The 17140-nt window shown below is 49.5% G+C and overlaps 1 protein-coding gene and 1 long non-coding RNA gene across 3 annotated transcripts in view; one reads left to right on the forward strand and one right to left on the reverse strand.

Moving 5' to 3' along the window:
• Nucleotides 1-6775: 6775 nt before the first annotated feature.
• Nucleotides 6776-13049, reverse strand: LOC147577857 (uncharacterized). Its single transcript, XR_015254556.1, has 3 exons — nt 12526-13049; nt 9587-9708; nt 6776-8743 (listed from the first exon to the last, which is right to left on the reverse strand). It is a non-coding gene; the product is annotated as an uncharacterized LOC147577857 (long non-coding RNA).
• RPS6KA1 (ribosomal protein S6 kinase A1) overlaps nt 13043-17140 on the forward strand; it is a 40120-nt gene continuing 36022 nt past the window's right edge. For both annotated transcript variants that reach the window (XM_086716125.1, XM_086716126.1), the window contains exon 1: nt 13043-13280. In XM_086716125.1, the coding sequence (XP_086572251.1) occupies nt 13218-13280 (63 nt within the window). In that variant the 5' untranslated portion in view covers nt 13043-13217. The remainder of the gene's footprint in view (nt 13281-17140) is intronic.

A 17140-nucleotide genomic window follows, 5' to 3' on the forward strand; every position in this document is an offset into this window, starting at 1 on the left:
TTGGGTTCACATGCATTTTGTATGATATTTTTTTCTTTTACAAAAATGGAATAGCATGTCTGCCCTTGCTCTCTGTGTGCCCTCCACTTGGAATACCCCGCCTCTCCCCTGTCTTTCTCCATTTCCCTCATTCTCTAAGGCCCACCCCTTTGCAAGTCCCTCATTATAGCCAAAGTCTGGACAGGTGACCAGCCCCCCTACTGATGACCTGATTGGTAGGCCATGTTAATTGGTAATTTTGCCACCACTGGAATCTTTTTTATTGTAAGAAACTGTGCTGGATTGGTGGTTTTCTAAATCTCTTGGTGTCAACCAAAGTACGGTGCACCAGTTCTCAACCCCAAGAGAGCAGAGTACTGTGCACCTGTTATGAATCCCAGGGGAGAACTCTAAACCCTCTAACCCATTGAGTCTTGGTATTTGAGTCACCAAAGTAAACGCATGCAGTCAAGCATTGGATGGAACAATGCTTCACTCACATAGCGAAGAGATAGAGTGAGATCACCTTCAATCTGGGGCATTAGTCCCGTATGGCCAGCGGATCTCTCCCAGCGGTGGACACAGGGCAATTTGCCTATGCTCACTCTTCTCGTGCAGTGGTGGAAGGGGCTTGTCCCCTTCCAGAGAACAGACAGAGCAGTGCAGTTGGCCAGTCGCATATGATGTGCACACTCTAAGAAGAGACAAAAGAATATTCACTGCACTTAAGACAAGGAAAGATAATCCCACACAAGGTGATAAACCCAGAACAAGCTGTGTGGGCTCTTTATCTCTTAGTTAGGAAGTGTTCCAGTCCTATGGCCCGTTCTTATGGAGCCTGAGTGGGGATCGAAAGACTGCAGGCAAGAGGTTGCCTTTCTCAATACTTGGCTAGCATGACTGTTGTTTCTCTGCTTTGGCTGCTAAAAAGCTCAGAACTTCTCTATTTCTTCATCTGTCTTTTCTCTTTGTCCCAATTTTCTTAATTATTTGCTTTTAGCCTTTAAAAAAAAACCTCTCTATTATGGAACACTTCAAACGTACATAAAAATAGAATAAAATGAATTGTTATGTACCTATCACCCATCTTCAGTAATTATCAATATCTTGCCAGTTTTGTTTCAATTACCTCCTCGCTTTTCCCTCTCTCTGGAGTATTATAAAGCAAATCCCAAACATCATATCACTTCACCCAAATTATTTCAGCATATATCTTTAACAGATAGGGCTTTTGCAAACATAACTATCATAGCTAACAAAGCTAATATGAATTCCCTAAAGTCACTTAATGCCTAGTTCATATTCAAACTTTAATAGTTGATTTGTTCCAATCAGGATTCAAATAAGGTTCGCACATTCCATTTTTTGCTTGTTTGTTTTTTGTGTTAAAAAAAATTTTTTTTTAATGTTTATTTTTTGAGAGAGAGAGAGAGAGAGAGAGAGAGACAGAACATGGGGTGGGGAGGCAGAGAGAGGGAGACACAGAATCCAAAGCAGACTCCAGGCTCTGAGCTGTGAGCACAGAGCCCGATGCAGGGCTCGAATTCATGAACCGTGAGATCATGACCAGAGCTGAAGTTGGACACTCAACCAACTGAGCCACCCAGGTGCCCCTCACACTTCATTTGTTGATATATATCTCTGAAGTAACTTTTAATCTGCAACAGTTCCACCTTTCTTTCCCTTTTTTAAAAAAAATGCTATTTATTTGTAAAAACAAACAAACAAAAAAACCCCAGCGCATTTGTCCCATAATGTTTCCCAAGTCACAGAAGATTTGGCTGATTGCTTCCTGATGGTGTAGTTTAACTTGTTCTTCTGTCATTTGTATTCCAGTAAACTAACAGTTAGCTCTAGTGGCTTGATTATATTAGGTTTAATGGTTTTGGCAGGAATAACTTATTGGCAATGGTGCTGTGTACTTATTACATTTAAAAGTTTTTTAACGTTTATTCATTTTTGAGAGATGGAGAGAGACAGAGCACGAGTGGGGGCAGGGTAAAAAGAGAGGGAGACACAGAATCCAAGCAGGCTCCAGGCTCTGAGCTGTCAGCACAGAGCCCGACGCAGGGCTCAAACCCATGGACAGGGATATAATGACCTGAGCTGAAGTCGGATGCTTAACTGATTGAGCACCCAGGCACCCTTGTGCTGTGTACTTATTATTAAGGCACATCTGGAGGCACATAATATTTAGTTAAAACGTTGTTACTGACTGATCTGTCAATCAGGGCTCTTGGCCTGCTCTCTTCATTACAAAATTCCCCATCAACGCTTAATCTATTAGTTTGAGCATCCACTTATGATCCAGCATTTCATTAAATGGTACAAAGAGGTAATTTTATTTTTAAAATATATTTTTAAAGCTTTTATTTATTTTTAAGTAATCTCTACTAGACCCAATGTGGGGCTTAAACTCACCACCCCAAGATTAAGAGTTGCATGCTCTGCCCCACCTCCCGAGCCAGCCAGGTGCCCCCAAAAGGTAATTTTCTAAGTCTGTCGTTCCTTTTTGCATTCATTACTTGGAATTCTTCCCTAAAGAAATTTTCTTCATTCATTATTTGATATTCCTGAAATACAGTTTATACAAGACAGGATAAATGCTTGGTTTCTCTTATGTATGTTTATAATTTGCCTGAACTCCTTTGTGGAACAAAGTGTGGGAAAAAAGGCAGGCAGAACAGTGGCGTGGAAAGAGCCCAGGCCTTGGACTCCGACAGCATCATGATTCCATCACTTGTTAACCTGTGTGACCTTGGGCAATCCCTCTGAGTCTCGGTTTCCTTAATTGCAAACTGGGGATTCTGATCTCTAACTTCTCCAAATCTTTAGTAGAATCATTTCCAGGCCTAGATCAAGCAACTTCTTGTACCGGAAGTAAAATGTATTCATTGTAGGAGGCTTGGAGGATGCAGATAAACACAAAGAAGGGAATATAAGCCTTGTGAAAAGCATCTAACACATGCCTGGCATATAGCAGGTCTTTTTGTTTTTTTTTTTTTAACTTTTAAAAAAATATTTATTTTTGAAGGAGAGACAGAACGTGAACAGGGGAGGGGCAGAGAGAGAAAGAGGGAGCTACAGAATCCAAAGCAGGCTCCAGGCCCTGAGCTGTCAGCACAGAGCCTGACACAAGGCTGGAATCCATGAACTGTGAGATCATGACCTGAACTGAAGTTGGATGCTCAACCGACTGAGCCACCCAAGCGCCCCTAGCAGGTCTTTAAAAAAAAAAACAAAAAAAAAACAGGTTTAATTAAAAGAAAATTTTAAAGTAAACTCTATGTCCAATGTGAGGCTCGAACCCATGACCCCAAGATCAAGAGTTGCATGCTCTACCAACTGAGCCAATCAGGTGCCCCCATATAGCAGGTGTTTTTGACAACTCAGGCTTGCTTCTCAGGGGCTCCGTGGTAACATCCGCTTGGAAGAGAGTAAATTTAGTCAGGGTGATTACAGCCTCAGCCCAAGAAAATCTCAGCAAGAGTGAGAGAGGGGGCTGCAGGGAGGAAGCAGGAAGTAAGTTCCTCTGGTCTTATGTCAAGAGTTAGTGAACTGAAGTTAGGCAGGTCTGCCACAAACTTGCAGTGAGATCCTGAGAAAGTCACTTGACCTCCCAAGCCACAGTTTCTCTTCTGCAAGATGGACATTATCAAGGTCAACCTGCCAGAGTTGCTGGGAGTCATGTGTGTGGACATGGGCACGCCCACCTCAGTGCCAGCCATTGGGAGGTGCTCAGGGAAGGAGTGGTAGCCGGATCTGAGTCTAGGAGCTCCCTTTCCGAACTTCCCTTAAATGTAAAGTCACTCACGAATTGTCTCCTGTCACTGAGGGGCTGTGTGAGGCGTGGCTTGGAGCCCAGCTTTGTCCTAAAAGTGCAATGTTGAGTTGGGTAAGCCTCTTCCTCTCTGGAGCCTGGATTCCTCCACTTGTGAAATGGCTAGATCGGGGTCCCACTCCAGATGTCCCCAGGAGCAGGCTGGTAAACAGAGTGAAGTGGGCGAGAAGCTGAGACAATAGGGTTTGGTGGGGGCTGTGGCTATCTAATGAGCTTGCCTTATTTCAGAAGGGCTGCCACTCCCCCTGCTGATGGTTACAAAACACGAATGTGAGCCCAGGTTGCCAGACTTTAAAAAGGCTGGACAGCTATATTTTTAACTTTAAATTAAAGCTATGGCAAGTTATTGGAGTTATTCAGCAACCTGGGTGGACCAAACAGAGATGTAAAGCAGGGTTAAGAACATGGGCTCTACGGTAAGAGATGTTCGTGTGCCAGTCCCACCATTTAATATCTGTGTGTCCTTGAACAAATCATTTAGCCTCTCTGTGCCTCACTTTTCTTATCCGTAAGATGGGGAGGGTTATTGCACCGTCTTCACTCAATTGCGGTGAGGGTGAGATGAGCAAAGATGGGAATAGGGTAAAGTTAATGAGGAATCACCTTGGGTACAAACTTTAAGGGGGACACCAAAAAAAACTCAACAATTAAGAGACCCAATATTTAAAAAAAATTGTTTTTAATGTTTATTTTTGAGAGAAAGAGAGACAGAGCTCAAGCAGGGAAGGGGCAGAGAGAGAAGGAGACACAGAATTGGAAGCAGGCTCCAGGCTCTGAGCTGTCAGCCCAGAGCCTGATGTGGGGCTCGAACTCACAAACCATGAGATCATGACCTGAGCCAATGTCGGACACTCAACCAACTAAGCCACCCAGGCGCCCCATCCTGTCTTCATTTTTAAAGTGAGATGGCACACAAGGAGAAAACCTATCCCACCGCCAGGCCCAGTGGTTCAAGGGTAAGAGTCAGCAAGCATTTGACTTTGTTTACTGACATATTACCAGTACCTACAATGGTGCCTCACATGTGGTAGGATATTAATACATGTTTGTTGAATGACACACACACACACACACACACACACACACACACACACACACAAAGAAGGGGATGATACATGCCAAACCTTAGAACAGGGCCTGGCACCAAGTAGGTGCTCAATAAAATAATAATGATGATTATGGTTGAGAAGATGATGTCATTGTCTGTGGGCCTTGTCCTGTCTTCAGGTCAGTGGTAAAGCTCGTGTATCTGACAGCCAGAATGGATCATTTTTTAACCCCAACATGACAGAATTATCTTCAATAATAATCATGAAATAAAACAAATAATAGGGGCGCCTGGATGGCTCAGTCAGTTAAGCATCCGACTTCAGCTCAGGATATGATCTCCCAGTTCATGGGTTTGAGCCCTGCTTCAGGCTCTGTGCTGACAGTTCAGAGCCTGGAGTCTGCTTCTACTTTTGTGTCTCCTTCTCCCTCTCTGCCCCTTCCCCACTCAAGCGCTGTCTCTCTCTCTCTCTCAAAAATAAATAAAACATGAAGAAAAATTAAAACAAAACAAACAATAATGACCAGAAAAGAAACACAGTAAAAATTTCCTTTTATGGACTTCGTATTACACACTCAGACTGATGAAGACTTAAAAAAAAATAAATAAAAATTACAACACAAAAGAGAAAAAAAGTAATGGACCAATAGTGTTTAGGTACAGAAAGTTTTTTTGTTTTTTACAAAAAGGAACATGCACACACATTGCCCATGAAGTGCCTCCAAAGGAGGCAGCCGGGCAGGGTTCAGAGGAGGATTTGCACAGAGCGAGAGAACTGTGGTCACTCGAGTTTCGTTCCTTTGTTTTTACAATCACTATACCACCACTGTTGACTTCACATCTGCTGTTTGCACGCAGGGATGGGGGGCTCCTGAGGTGAGCCCCAATGACTCTGACCTGCTATGAACTTGCCAATTGAAGGCATATGTTGGGGCCCAGTTGTGTAGTTGGGAGCTCTCCAACTTAGCCTTCACGTAATATAGATTATTTCTCAAAGGTGAGGTAACGTAAATGTACTAATCTGAAGCCTACATATATATTATACTCTTAAAACTCGTAATAAGCACAGCAATTATTTAGAACTTAGACTGACAGAAAGATCTCTTCAGGAGGGAGGATTTTATCACCAACGTTGTGTAGAGTTGCCAAGGCATGGTGATAGCAATAAAAAGCAGACCTACCCGGTTTCATTAATGTTTTCAAATTCTTCACAGACAATGCACGCCTTATTTCTTGCACATGGAAGATTCGCCACCACCCTTACCTGATTCACCTCAGCCCCAGGCCACCAGTTTTCCATGTCTCGCTAAGACAGTCCCAAAGGCCCTTGCAAAGCTGACACTCCACTACTTTCTAATTCTGGATCTGCAAGCTATTTCAAGCTGTGTGACCCTGGGTAATTCAGGTAATTTCTCTAAGTCTCAGTTTCCTCCTCTGTGAAATGGGAATAACCCCGACCTGTGACTTATCCCTGTAAGAGCTCCATGAGGGAGGGTGGAAGAAGCCTTTTTATAAAAAGGGAGGCACTGCACATAGGTGGCAGGTGGACCCGTGGCAGGCCTTGATGACAAAGGCCATGACGTTCCTCTGAAGTTATGCAGAAGTCGTTCTTACACTGAGGATCTGAGCGAGGGGAAGGGGATCCAGTGGGTGCTGAACTTCGCAAATCATTGAGCGTGACTTTTTCCTTTTAGGAAAAGGCTCGCTCCTCTTGGTCCAGCAGCAGAGAGCTGATCACAATGACCCCAGCTCCTCTGTGCCTGTAATGTAACCCAGCTGGATGGAGCATTTCCCTTCAGGGGGTAGGTGGCTGAGGTAAAAGCAGAGTGGGAGGAAATGTTTATGCCAGCTGGCTCTTCTCTTCAGAAGCATCCCCAAATTAGCTTACCTGCTTGTTTAACTGTCTCCCCCAAGAGAATGCAAGTTCCTAGAGCAGGGCTTGACAAACTTTTTTCCTAAAGAGCCAGCTAGTAAACATTTTAGGCTTTCCAAGCCATATGGTCTGTGTTGCAACTACTCGACTCTGTTGTAGTGCAAAGCAGGCCTAGATGGCGTAAATGGAGCATGGCTGTGTGCCAATAAAACTTTATTTGTGGATCCTGAAATTTGAATTTCATATAATTCTCACATGTCATGAAATATTCTTCTCTTGAATTTTTTCAATCATTTAAAGATGTAAAAACCATTCTTAGCTCGCAGGCATGCAAAAGTACTAGATCAGGGGCGCCTGCGTGGCTGAGTTGGTTGAGCACCCGACTCTTGGTTTCGGCTCAGGTCACGATCTCAAGGTATGTGAGTTCTAGCCCCGCATCGGGCTCTGTGCTGACAGTGCGGAGCCTGCTTGGGATTCTTTCTCTCTTCCTCTCTCTCTGCCCTTTCTGCATGCATGCTCGTGCTCTCTCTCTCAAAATAAAGTAATAATAATAACACGTCAAATAAAAGTAGGTCAGACTTGGCCCATGGGCCCTAATTCACCCACCCCCATCCTAGAGGGCAGACACCCTCTCTGTCTATTCCTTTGCTGTATCCCCAGTGCCTGCCACATAGCTGGTGCCCAATAAGTACCTACTGATGACCTATGCTTCCTCTTCTGTCCCTCGACCTCCGAGTCCTTTTCCACATTCTCTAACAGACAGGAGCAAGCTTCTGCATCCCCCCTAGACTCCAGGTCAGTGGAGGAGACTACTGGCCAATTCTCCAGCAGCCTTGGGGCTGTCCCATCTGCAGGCGCTTGTCCCTCCTCTTCCTTTCTGACCACTACATCTTTAGCCTCATTCTTTACCAGCCTTGTGATCACAGTCATGCGACTTCCTTTAAACTGAAGTCTCTTCTCACACCAACAGAGAGTCCACCCAGTGAATCCTCCAAGTCCGAGTCTCCTGCCCTCCCCTCCTTTGCCCAGGGCAAGAATTAGGGGGCAAGAGAGATGGGCTAATTTCTATTGAGCACCCTCATGTGCCAAGCACCACACAGATCTTTACTGCCCGATATAACTTAATATTCACAGCCACCCCTTTTACAGATGCGGAAACTGAGGCTATAGGGGTTAACTAAATGCTCAGAGTTACATAGCTAGGAGGTGGGAGAGCTGGGATTAGAGCCCAGGTTGGTGTGGCTCCATTCAAAAGTATGTTTTGAGGGCTTGCAATATGCCAGATGTATCCAGGGATACAGCAGTAGACAACGCAGACAAGTCCTGCCTCATGCAGCTTTATTCTACTGGGAGAAACAATAACACAGGTAATAGGCAATATGATTGTTGGTAGAGGCATGCCATTAAGCAAGGATAGCATAGGTGATGCCACTGATGGGGAGCTAGTTTAGATAGGGCCAGTTCTCTCTGGAGAGGTGACATTTGAGCGGAGGTGTGATTGTAGTGAGGGAGCGAACTCTGAGAGCTGGAAAAAGAACATTCCATGTGGAGGGGAGGACAGGAACAAAAGCCTGAGATGGGAGCTACCTGGCATGTCAGTGAGCAGTCAGGATGCCTGGTGGCAGGAAGGCAGTGAGCAAACGGTAGGAGAGGAGATGCCCGAGGGAGCAGGGGGCTGGGTCCCGGGGGGCCCAGCAATCTTTGGGTTTTGTTCAAAATGTGATTGGGGAGCCACAGGAGCGTTTCAAGCAGGGGAGTGATGCCACCCCTGTCCCCCAGACCTGGATGAGGGAGACTAGAGATTCCACCCCCTCACCTGTTCACCACTACTCACTGCCTGTGCCCCATCCACCCCTGGGCCCCTTTCTGGGCTTACAGTGTAGTGAAGTGATCAAGAGCACTGCCTTTGAGTCTGAGCACTGGGTTCCCAGACCAGCTGCAATACTTACCAGCTATCTGACCACCGGCAATCCTGTCCCTCTGTGAGTCTCAGTTTTCTCATCTGGAAAATAGGGATAATAATTTCTATCTCTCGGTGGTGTTGGGATGACTGCGGGAGCTCTCGTCCATAAAACAGCTCCAGGCAGGCCATACTGTACTCTCTCAATAAGCCCTCATGGCTGGTGATTATTATTTAAATTCTTAGCCAAGCTCTGGCCTTTTGTAATCACTTGTTAAAGACAACTACCATTATGATTATCCCTCTCATTGTGTTCCACCTGCTGCCCGGAGACACGGATGCCAAGACCCTCCTCTACTGAAAGGCTAAAAAAGAATATGGGCAGACTGTCCTCCTGCGGCATTGCCCTGTGCTCTGCTCTTGAACACTGTAGCAAACACACGCTATATGTGCAAGGATGCATTCGAAAGACCCAAAACCCAGTCCTCAGCCCCTGTAGTTCACCCCCCTGCTCCATGCCAGAAAAATCTCCTCAACAGGATACAAAATAATAACCTCACTTGTGTCCAGCAAAGCCCTTTCATGAGTCATTCATTTAACAAACACCTCAAGTGACCGCCCAGAACAGCCTGTTCTAACCCCATTATTATTATTATTAATAATAATAATAATAATAGCTAGCATTTATCCACTACTCAGAGTGCAGCATTTCAGAGCATGGGGTTGCATTGCCTGGGTCTGAGTCCTGCATTTACCGTTTCATACCTAGATGATTCCAGAGTATCACTTAGCCTCTCAGAGTACCTACTATGTGCCACATAGTGTGCCAGGTGCCAGGAAGACCATGAAGAACCAAGGAAACGTGACTCCTGCCCTCTCAGAGCTTACTAACCAAAGAGCCAAGTGTTAAGCAAATAATCACAAAAACACATGTAAAGGTACAACCTTGAGAAGTATCCATTGCTATGAGTGTGTGTAACAGGAAGCTAAAGGAAGATGTCCTGGAGGAAGCGATTGTGGAGACAAGCTGGTCTGAAGAACAGCAAGGAGCAGCATGTTCCAAGGCCCTGTGGCAAGAGAACTGAAGGAAAGTCAGTGTGGTTGGAGTCTAGAGGGAAATAGTGACAACTGTGAGCTGAGGCTGTGGCAGGATCACTGCCTTGTAGGTGCTGGTTAGGACTCCATAGCTCTGTGCTGAGTGACTGCTTCACTAGGACGTAGATAGGCAAGCCGACCTGCCCAAGCTGCCCAGGCAGGGCCCGGGTGTCTTCTGGGCTTCCCTTTTCCAGAATGACCCACCACTGCCTTTCCAATACCCTTGGGAGAGGGACACAGGAAGTGAAACTTATTCACAGAAAAGCACGATCACTACTCAGTCCTCAAGTGGAGATGATGCACTTGATAGGGAATCCTTTCCTCTAAGAAGGGAAAGGAAGAGGGCCAGGGGTCCCGGGAAAGGGGCAGACAGAAGACAAAATGACTCCTGCTTTCCCCTCACCTCCTCTACCCCTGCCCATCTACTCCATCTCCCTCACCCAGTCTTTTGCCCTAATGCTCTGGGTCTCAGTGTCTCTTCCTGGCTTGCGGTCAGATATTTGGCACCTGTGTGTCATCTGTTCTGTACCCTGAGTAGGACTACTAGCTGTAGCAAATCAAAATACAGGACGCTCAGTTAAATTTGAATTTCAGATAAACAGCAACAATTTTTTAGTCTAGGTAAGTCCACATTTTACAATGTTAGCCCAGAGCAGCAGGTCCTAGGGCATTGCAAACTGGTTCCAGGCAACCGAACTGACACCTACACCAATGTTGATAATGGCTGCCATCCCCTGGTCCAAGCTGCCTCTGGTTTAGCCCCAGCCTTTTCTCATCGGGGAGGTGGACAATGAGTGAACAAGAGAACAAAGTCTGGGCCCATGCTGCCAGAGTTGTCTCTCAGCTCTGCCATTTTCTAGCTATGCAACCTCAGAGAGAGAGATCCCTTCTCCGGGTCTGAGATGCTTAACTTCTGTCCTCAGTTTCCTCATCTGTACCCTGGAGACAGTAACAGCACCTACCTCATAATGTTGTTGTGAGGATTAAATGGGTTTAGACAGGGGGCGCCTGGGTGGCTCAGTCGGTTAAGCGGCCAACTTTGGCTCAGGTCATGATCTCACTGTCCGTGAGTTCAAGCCCCGTGTCGGGCTCTGTGCTGCCAGCTCAGAGCCTGGAGCCTGTTTCAGATTCTGTGTCTCCCTCTCTCTGACCCTCCCCTGTTCATGCTCTGTCTCTCCCTGTCTCAAAAATAAATAAAATGTTAAAAAATTTTTTTTTTTAAATAAATGAGTTTAGACAGGTAAAGTGCTTAGAACAGTGCCTGTTCCACAGTAAGAGGTTCATATTAGCTGTGATAATCTATTTAACCACACCAGACTGAATGTAAAATCCACGAGAACAGGGACTTTGTTTTGTTCATTGCTATATCCTCAGCATCTAGAAGCAGTCCTGGTATACAATATATGCTCAGGAAGAGGGCCTGGCATGTAATGTATGGCCATACGTATTTATTGAATTAAAATGAATGTAGTCCTCAGCATATACCTGAAAGATTTGCATTATAATTCTTTCACAGATAAGGAAACTGTGGTTTAGAGACATAAAGTGAGTTGGTTTCCCAATGTTAAGCAGGTGATAGGGCTAGGATTCAAATCAAGATCTGTTGGGTTCTGGAGCAACTGGCTGGCTCAGTCTGTAGAGCATGTGAGCCTTGATCTCCGGGTCATGAGTGTGAGCCCCATGTTGGGTGTGGGGCTACTTCAAAACAAATTTGTTGGGTTCCATAGTCTTTTCCACTGAAAACTCAATAACGTGCTACCCTGGGAAAGTCATGGAATAAGGGGAACATCTGGATTTAGGAGAAATCCTCATACACTTTGATTTTTTGTGTTTATTTTAGAGAGAGAGAGCGAGCGAGCACGGGGGAGGGGCAGACAGAGGGGGAGACACCCCTCACTGCCAGCGAGAGCCTGACTCGGGGCTCCATCTCACCAACCCAGAGATCAGGACCTGAGCTGAAATCGAGTTGGACGCTTAACCAACTGAGCCACCCAGGCACCCCAAGAACAGATCAGGACTTTAAAAACATCAGAGTGTAGAGGTGCCTGGGTGGCTCAGTTGGTTAAGCGTCAAACTTTTGATTTGGGCTCAGGTCATGATCTCTCGGTCATGGGATCGAGCCCCATCTCGGACTCAGCACAGAGCTCGGAGCCTGCTTGGTATTCTCTCTCCCTCTCTCTCTCTCTCTCTCTCTCTTTCAAAAAAAAGAAAAAAATTCCTAGTCTGCCTAATCTGTTTTTGACCAGTGGTGTGACCTTGAGTAAATCACCTCATCTTTGGGAGGCTGTTTTACGGTTTGTAAACTAGGTGGTGGTGACAATTCAAAGAAATCACAGGTCGATAGAGCTGGTTCACAGGTTTTGGATAAACAATCATTTCCATCCCCCTGCCTTAGAAGAGCTTTGCAAATAACTGGCCATTCTTCCCCACCCATGAAACCTGCAAGCCCATCCCTCCACGGCCCCACCTGTGAATAAATCTCACCACACCTGGATCCCTAACAGCTCTTTAGGTGGAGGCTGAATCTCTCCAAGAGGAATCCTTCTCCCTGGCCTTTTACTCCAGGTGCAGCCCAAGTGTCGGTCAACCCTGGGAGTCTGGTCCCTGCCCTCCTCAGAGTGGGCACAAACACAAATCAACGCGGAGCTGGGCCTGAAGCTGGAGAGATTCTGGGGAGACATGGCTTGAAAGAGGCCCCCTCAAGCACAGATTACAAAAAATGCGTATTAAGAAATCACCCCGGGGAGGCTGTGGGTACTGATGGTGGCAACAGAAGAATAGGAACCTACCTGGAGCTGGGGCGCTAAGATCCCCAGGGCATCCAGTGTTGGCTTCCGTGTAGGGGGATCTCTAGGGCCTCATGAGGTGAGGGCCTGAGGAGAGTGGGGCCCGGGCTCTTTTCAAGCCTCTGCCTGGGTCAGGCCCGGGGACATTGTGTGTGAATGAGTGCGTGGTGGTGGTGCGGGCGGGGGGGTGGATGGGAGCTAAGGGAACAGGGGGTTTCTCTCCCTCAGGAGGGAGAAGGAATATCTGGGGCATGATCCTAAACTAACAGATGAGGGGAAACAGATGACCCTAGCGTGGTCCGTAAGGAAGGACAAGGTTTGGGAGGGAGGAGTCAGGAAGGCCTCTTCTAAGGCGTAGCAGAGCACCGGCCAGGGGCTCGCGGTAGAGGCGGGGCCAACGCTCCCGCGCGCCGGGGGCGGGGGTCCGCTCCGGGAAAGCCGCGCCGCGGGGGCTGGGGCGGGGCTTAGGCGGCCCCGCCCCTCGCGCAGGTAGCCAATGGGCGCGGCGGTGCCGGGTGACGGAGGGAGCCGAAGTGCGAGTGCCGCGGCGGCAGCGGCGGCGGGCGGCCCTGCCCGAGCGTGAGGGTCTCGCCGGGGGGCGGGGGGCGCGAGGGCGCAGAGCCAGGGACCCTGGGACCCGGGAGGCGGTGCGGCTCGGGCCGCGGGAGGAGCGCGGGCGGCCCGGCGGCGGCGCGATGCCGCTCGCCCAGCTCAAGGAGCCCTGGCCGCTCATGGAGCTGGTGCCGCTGGACCCGGAGGTGAGTGAGCGGGGCGGAGGATGGGCGCCGGCGGGCGGCCGGCGAGCCTGGGTCCCCACAGGGGCGGGGCGGCTTGCGGAGCCGCTGCAGCCTGGCGGGCGCCCGCGAGGGCGCGAGTGCACTCCGATCACTTGCCTTCTCTTCGGCTCCACCCGCCCCCTCCATATCGCGCGCGTGTCTGTGTGTGTGTGTGTGTGTGTGTGTGTGTGTGTATGTGTGTGTGTGTGTGTGAGCGCGCGAGGGACAGTTCCTCCAAGCGCCCAGGACCCCTTTAGCCTGGAGAGAAGATCCCGCGGGGCCGTGAGATCTGCCCACCTCACCCCACACACCTAGGACCCGTACCGGGAACTGTCGGAGCTTCCACTATCAGAGCAGATGGGCAGGGCTGAGGTGCCAGATGTCTGGGATTCTCCAAGAGAAGAGGGTCATGGGAACCCCACTTCTCCTTGACGTCTCCCAGTGCCCTACCCCAAGAGCTCCCGCGTCTCCGCTGCTGACCCTAGCAGGATTACCCCTCTTGACCCTTGGCAGTTGTGGAATGTGGGGTGACACCACCCGTCCAGGGCTGAAACTTGGTTTTCTTTGCCCCGAGGCTAGGGCCAGAGGACACCTGTATCCCCTACCCCAGGCTGTGAAGAGAGTGGGGAAAAGCCCTTAGACCTTGTGAAGATTATTCCTGGAGTCAGGGAGGACCTCGTGCCTGCCTCCTTTCTTGGGAGCCCTCGCTTAGGAAGGGCTGGGCCCCTGGGGCATTTGGCCTCTGTCACCTAACCTCTACCAGAAGCAGCTCCTGCCCTCCTCTGAGGATTCTGTGGTGCCAGGCCCTGGGATGCAGAAGGCCAGTGCTTCCTGTACCCATTGACCCTCAGGGTCAAGGTCAAGACCCTGAACCAGCAGATTGAGAAAACTTTCCCCTCAGCATCATGCTGGGAAGGAGGCAGGCTACACTCCTTTTCCAGAGGGGATGTGGGGGGTATACTGAGAGGGTGTGAAGACCTCAGTGAGCCCAGGAGCCAAGGTGATTTTCTCCTGGCTTTGGTCCCTAGCCCCTGCCTAGCTCCCCTCCTCTGCCTTCTCTTACCTGGGGCAACCACCAGGTACCCTGCCTCTCAGGGCCACAGGTTGTGATCAGACTGAGGACCCCAGGTCCCCAGCACCCCAGGTGTGCTACCCCTTTAAAGGGACGGTCATGGCTGACACTGGCTATTGGAGGGTGGGCGCGGCAGGATTAGGTAACCAACCTGAAGGTGCAATTTGGAGTAAATTGCTCTGGGATCCCTGCCATGGGGTTTTTACAGGCCCTGCACGACTCTCGGAGGTTCTCTCGCTGACTCACCCTCTGAGGTGAGGAACACTGCCCTCTGCAGTACCCCCCCCCCCCCCCGCAGCCCTGGGGTATAAGGGCCAGGTTGGGGGGGGGGGTGCGCTCCGAGGTGGATTCCTTTGCCCTGGCATGCCCCTGAGACTTAGGCCTCCCTAGAGGAAGGTAGGCCGGGAAGGACTTAACCCAAGGACTTACCTTGGGTTATACTAGTAGGAAGGCAGACACCCAGGAGCTTGATTCCCAGCGCAGGGCACTACTTCCTGCTTCCCTTTGGGGAATCCTGGGGCAGGGGCCAGCTTAACCAGGATTAAATAGGAAACTCAACTCAGTTTTGAGTACTACTGCACCTGAGCTCTGTGAGAGGCAAAGCCTGGTTTGCTTCCTAGGATTGGAGGGGGGGGGGGTCATGATTTCTCAGAGTTTCACCTTGGGAAGACTGTGTGACCCTCAGTCGGTCCTTAGCTTCTCTGCACCTCTGTTCCTCCAGTGGCCAGGGCTGGGTTCTAGCTTCATGCTTCCTGGGCCTGAGAGGTGCAGAGCCCTGGGCGCTGCTGCCTCTTCTCCCCCTCCCCCACTCCATGGAAGTGCCAGGTGACTGGGTGTTATTGTTTGGGTAATAGGAGCCATGGGGCAGCCAGGGCACCGGTTGGACTGTTCTCACCGGAGAACAGGGCCTCGCTGTTCTTAGCCAGGTGACATGTAAGCGATATAGTAGCCTGACCTACAGGTACAGACGCTGCCACCAGCTCCCGGCCAGGAATGAGGCAGGCAAGGGGCCGGTGGGGGCATTTGGCAGAGGCTTGGGATCTAGACTGCCCTGTCCTCCCCATGACGCTGCCGAAAATGGGCTGCTGGGAGGCAGGGCCTGGCCCAGGTGGAAGTGTGGGTGAGGATTCTGCCTGGGCCTTCCCTGGCCCTGCTGAAAGCAGTAACCTTGTATTTAGGCCCAGCCCTGCTGTGCACAGAGCTTCCGTGTGTGCCACCTACCCTGCTTCACTTATGTCACCTCATTAAAATAAAATAATTCTTGAAACAACTTCTCGAAGTAGGGATTATTGCCGGGCCTGGCTGGCTCAGTCAGTAGAGCATGCGACTCTTGATCTCAGGGTTGTGAGTTCAAGCCTCGTGTTAGGTGAAGAGCCTCTTAAAAAAAAAAAAAAAAGGGATTATTACCCCCGTTTTCATATGGAACAGCTGAACTCGGAGAAGAACTTGCCTGTGAATTAATGCAGAGACAGACTGGGAACCCAGATCTCTCACTGTCTTCCACCAAGTTTTTTTGGGTGGGGGTGGGGGTGGGGGTGGCAAAGTTGGGGAAGGGCTGGGATCACACTGGCCCAGGTGGAAGGTACTCCAGGAGAGGCTCCGGATGTTGGCAGACTCTCCATGTCCCGCAGGGCCTCTGTCCAGCCTTTTCGGAGGGCTGGTGGTGCAGCCAGCCCTGGCACCTGGCCCCCAGCCTCCAGCAGCGTGCAAGGCTGCCAGTGCTGGGCTCTGAACCCAGCTCCTGGGGCTGCTTCCTGCCTGTGGGGCACGTGCTGTCTTTGTCCATCTGCTGCCTGGCCTCTCCAGACGCTGCCCTGGGCCCCTCTTCTCAAAGCAGAGCTGCTTGCGTGGGAAGGAAGGATGCCTTTTGGAATCCATCTCTGAGTTATGGGGAGGGGGCACAGTGGTCTGGGGGCCTTAGAGCACTCCTATGAGCAGTGCTCTCTGAGGAAGAGCAGGGAGAGTGGGAGAGGTCAGAGAACCCTTCCTATACCAGATGTTTTAGACTAGGTCTTTCATTAGTATTCTGCAAGGTCAAGATCATTGTCCCCTTTCATTCATTTACTCATTCATTCAGCAAATATTTATTGAGTACTGTCACGTGACAAGTTCTATGCTAAGCAACAGTGCAGCTGTGAACAAGACAGATCTGGCTTCATAATACAGATGAGAAAACTGAGGGTCAGAGAAGTGATATGACAGACCCAAGGTCAGAGTGTGTGGCTGGCAGAGCTGGGATTAGCAGTATGTCTTCGTTGCTGCAGAACTGTGTTCTCTCCACCGTCCGTGCAGTAGTAAGGCCAGAGAGGCACTTGGACCCTGCCTTCTCAGGACCCTGGCTCTGGGGGGAGGGGGGGGATACTCACCTGTGGTCTCTTTGCACTCCCAGTCCTTTCTCCAGGGCTGCCTATCCCCTTCTAGAAGACTTGTGCATCAGCTGTTACAGGCATGGGGTTCCATGAGGATGACACCCAGGCCAGAGACCCTGGGGCTGGAGGCAGCCAAACAGGGCCTGTGGGGTTCCTTGAATCATGCAGGATACTGCTCAGTAAGCCCACACTTCTGGGTACATCCATGACCTCATCACACCCCTCATTGGGGATTTAGGCTTGCAGTCATGTGACTTTGGGTTATGGCCCCATGTCTGTCACATGCTAGCCAAGGGACCTCATGTAAGTCCCTTAACTCTCTGAGTTCATCTGAAAAATAGGAGTAATAGACCCTGCTCTGGCCTTCTTGCTCTCTTTACTGAGCCGAGCTTTCATTTGAC

The sequence above is a fragment of the Puma concolor genome, chromosome C1 (genome assembly GCF_028749965.1).
Source record: "Puma concolor isolate L17-30 chromosome C1, mPumCon1.1.hap2, whole genome shotgun sequence".
Lineage (NCBI taxonomy): Eukaryota > Metazoa > Chordata > Mammalia > Carnivora > Felidae > Puma > Puma concolor.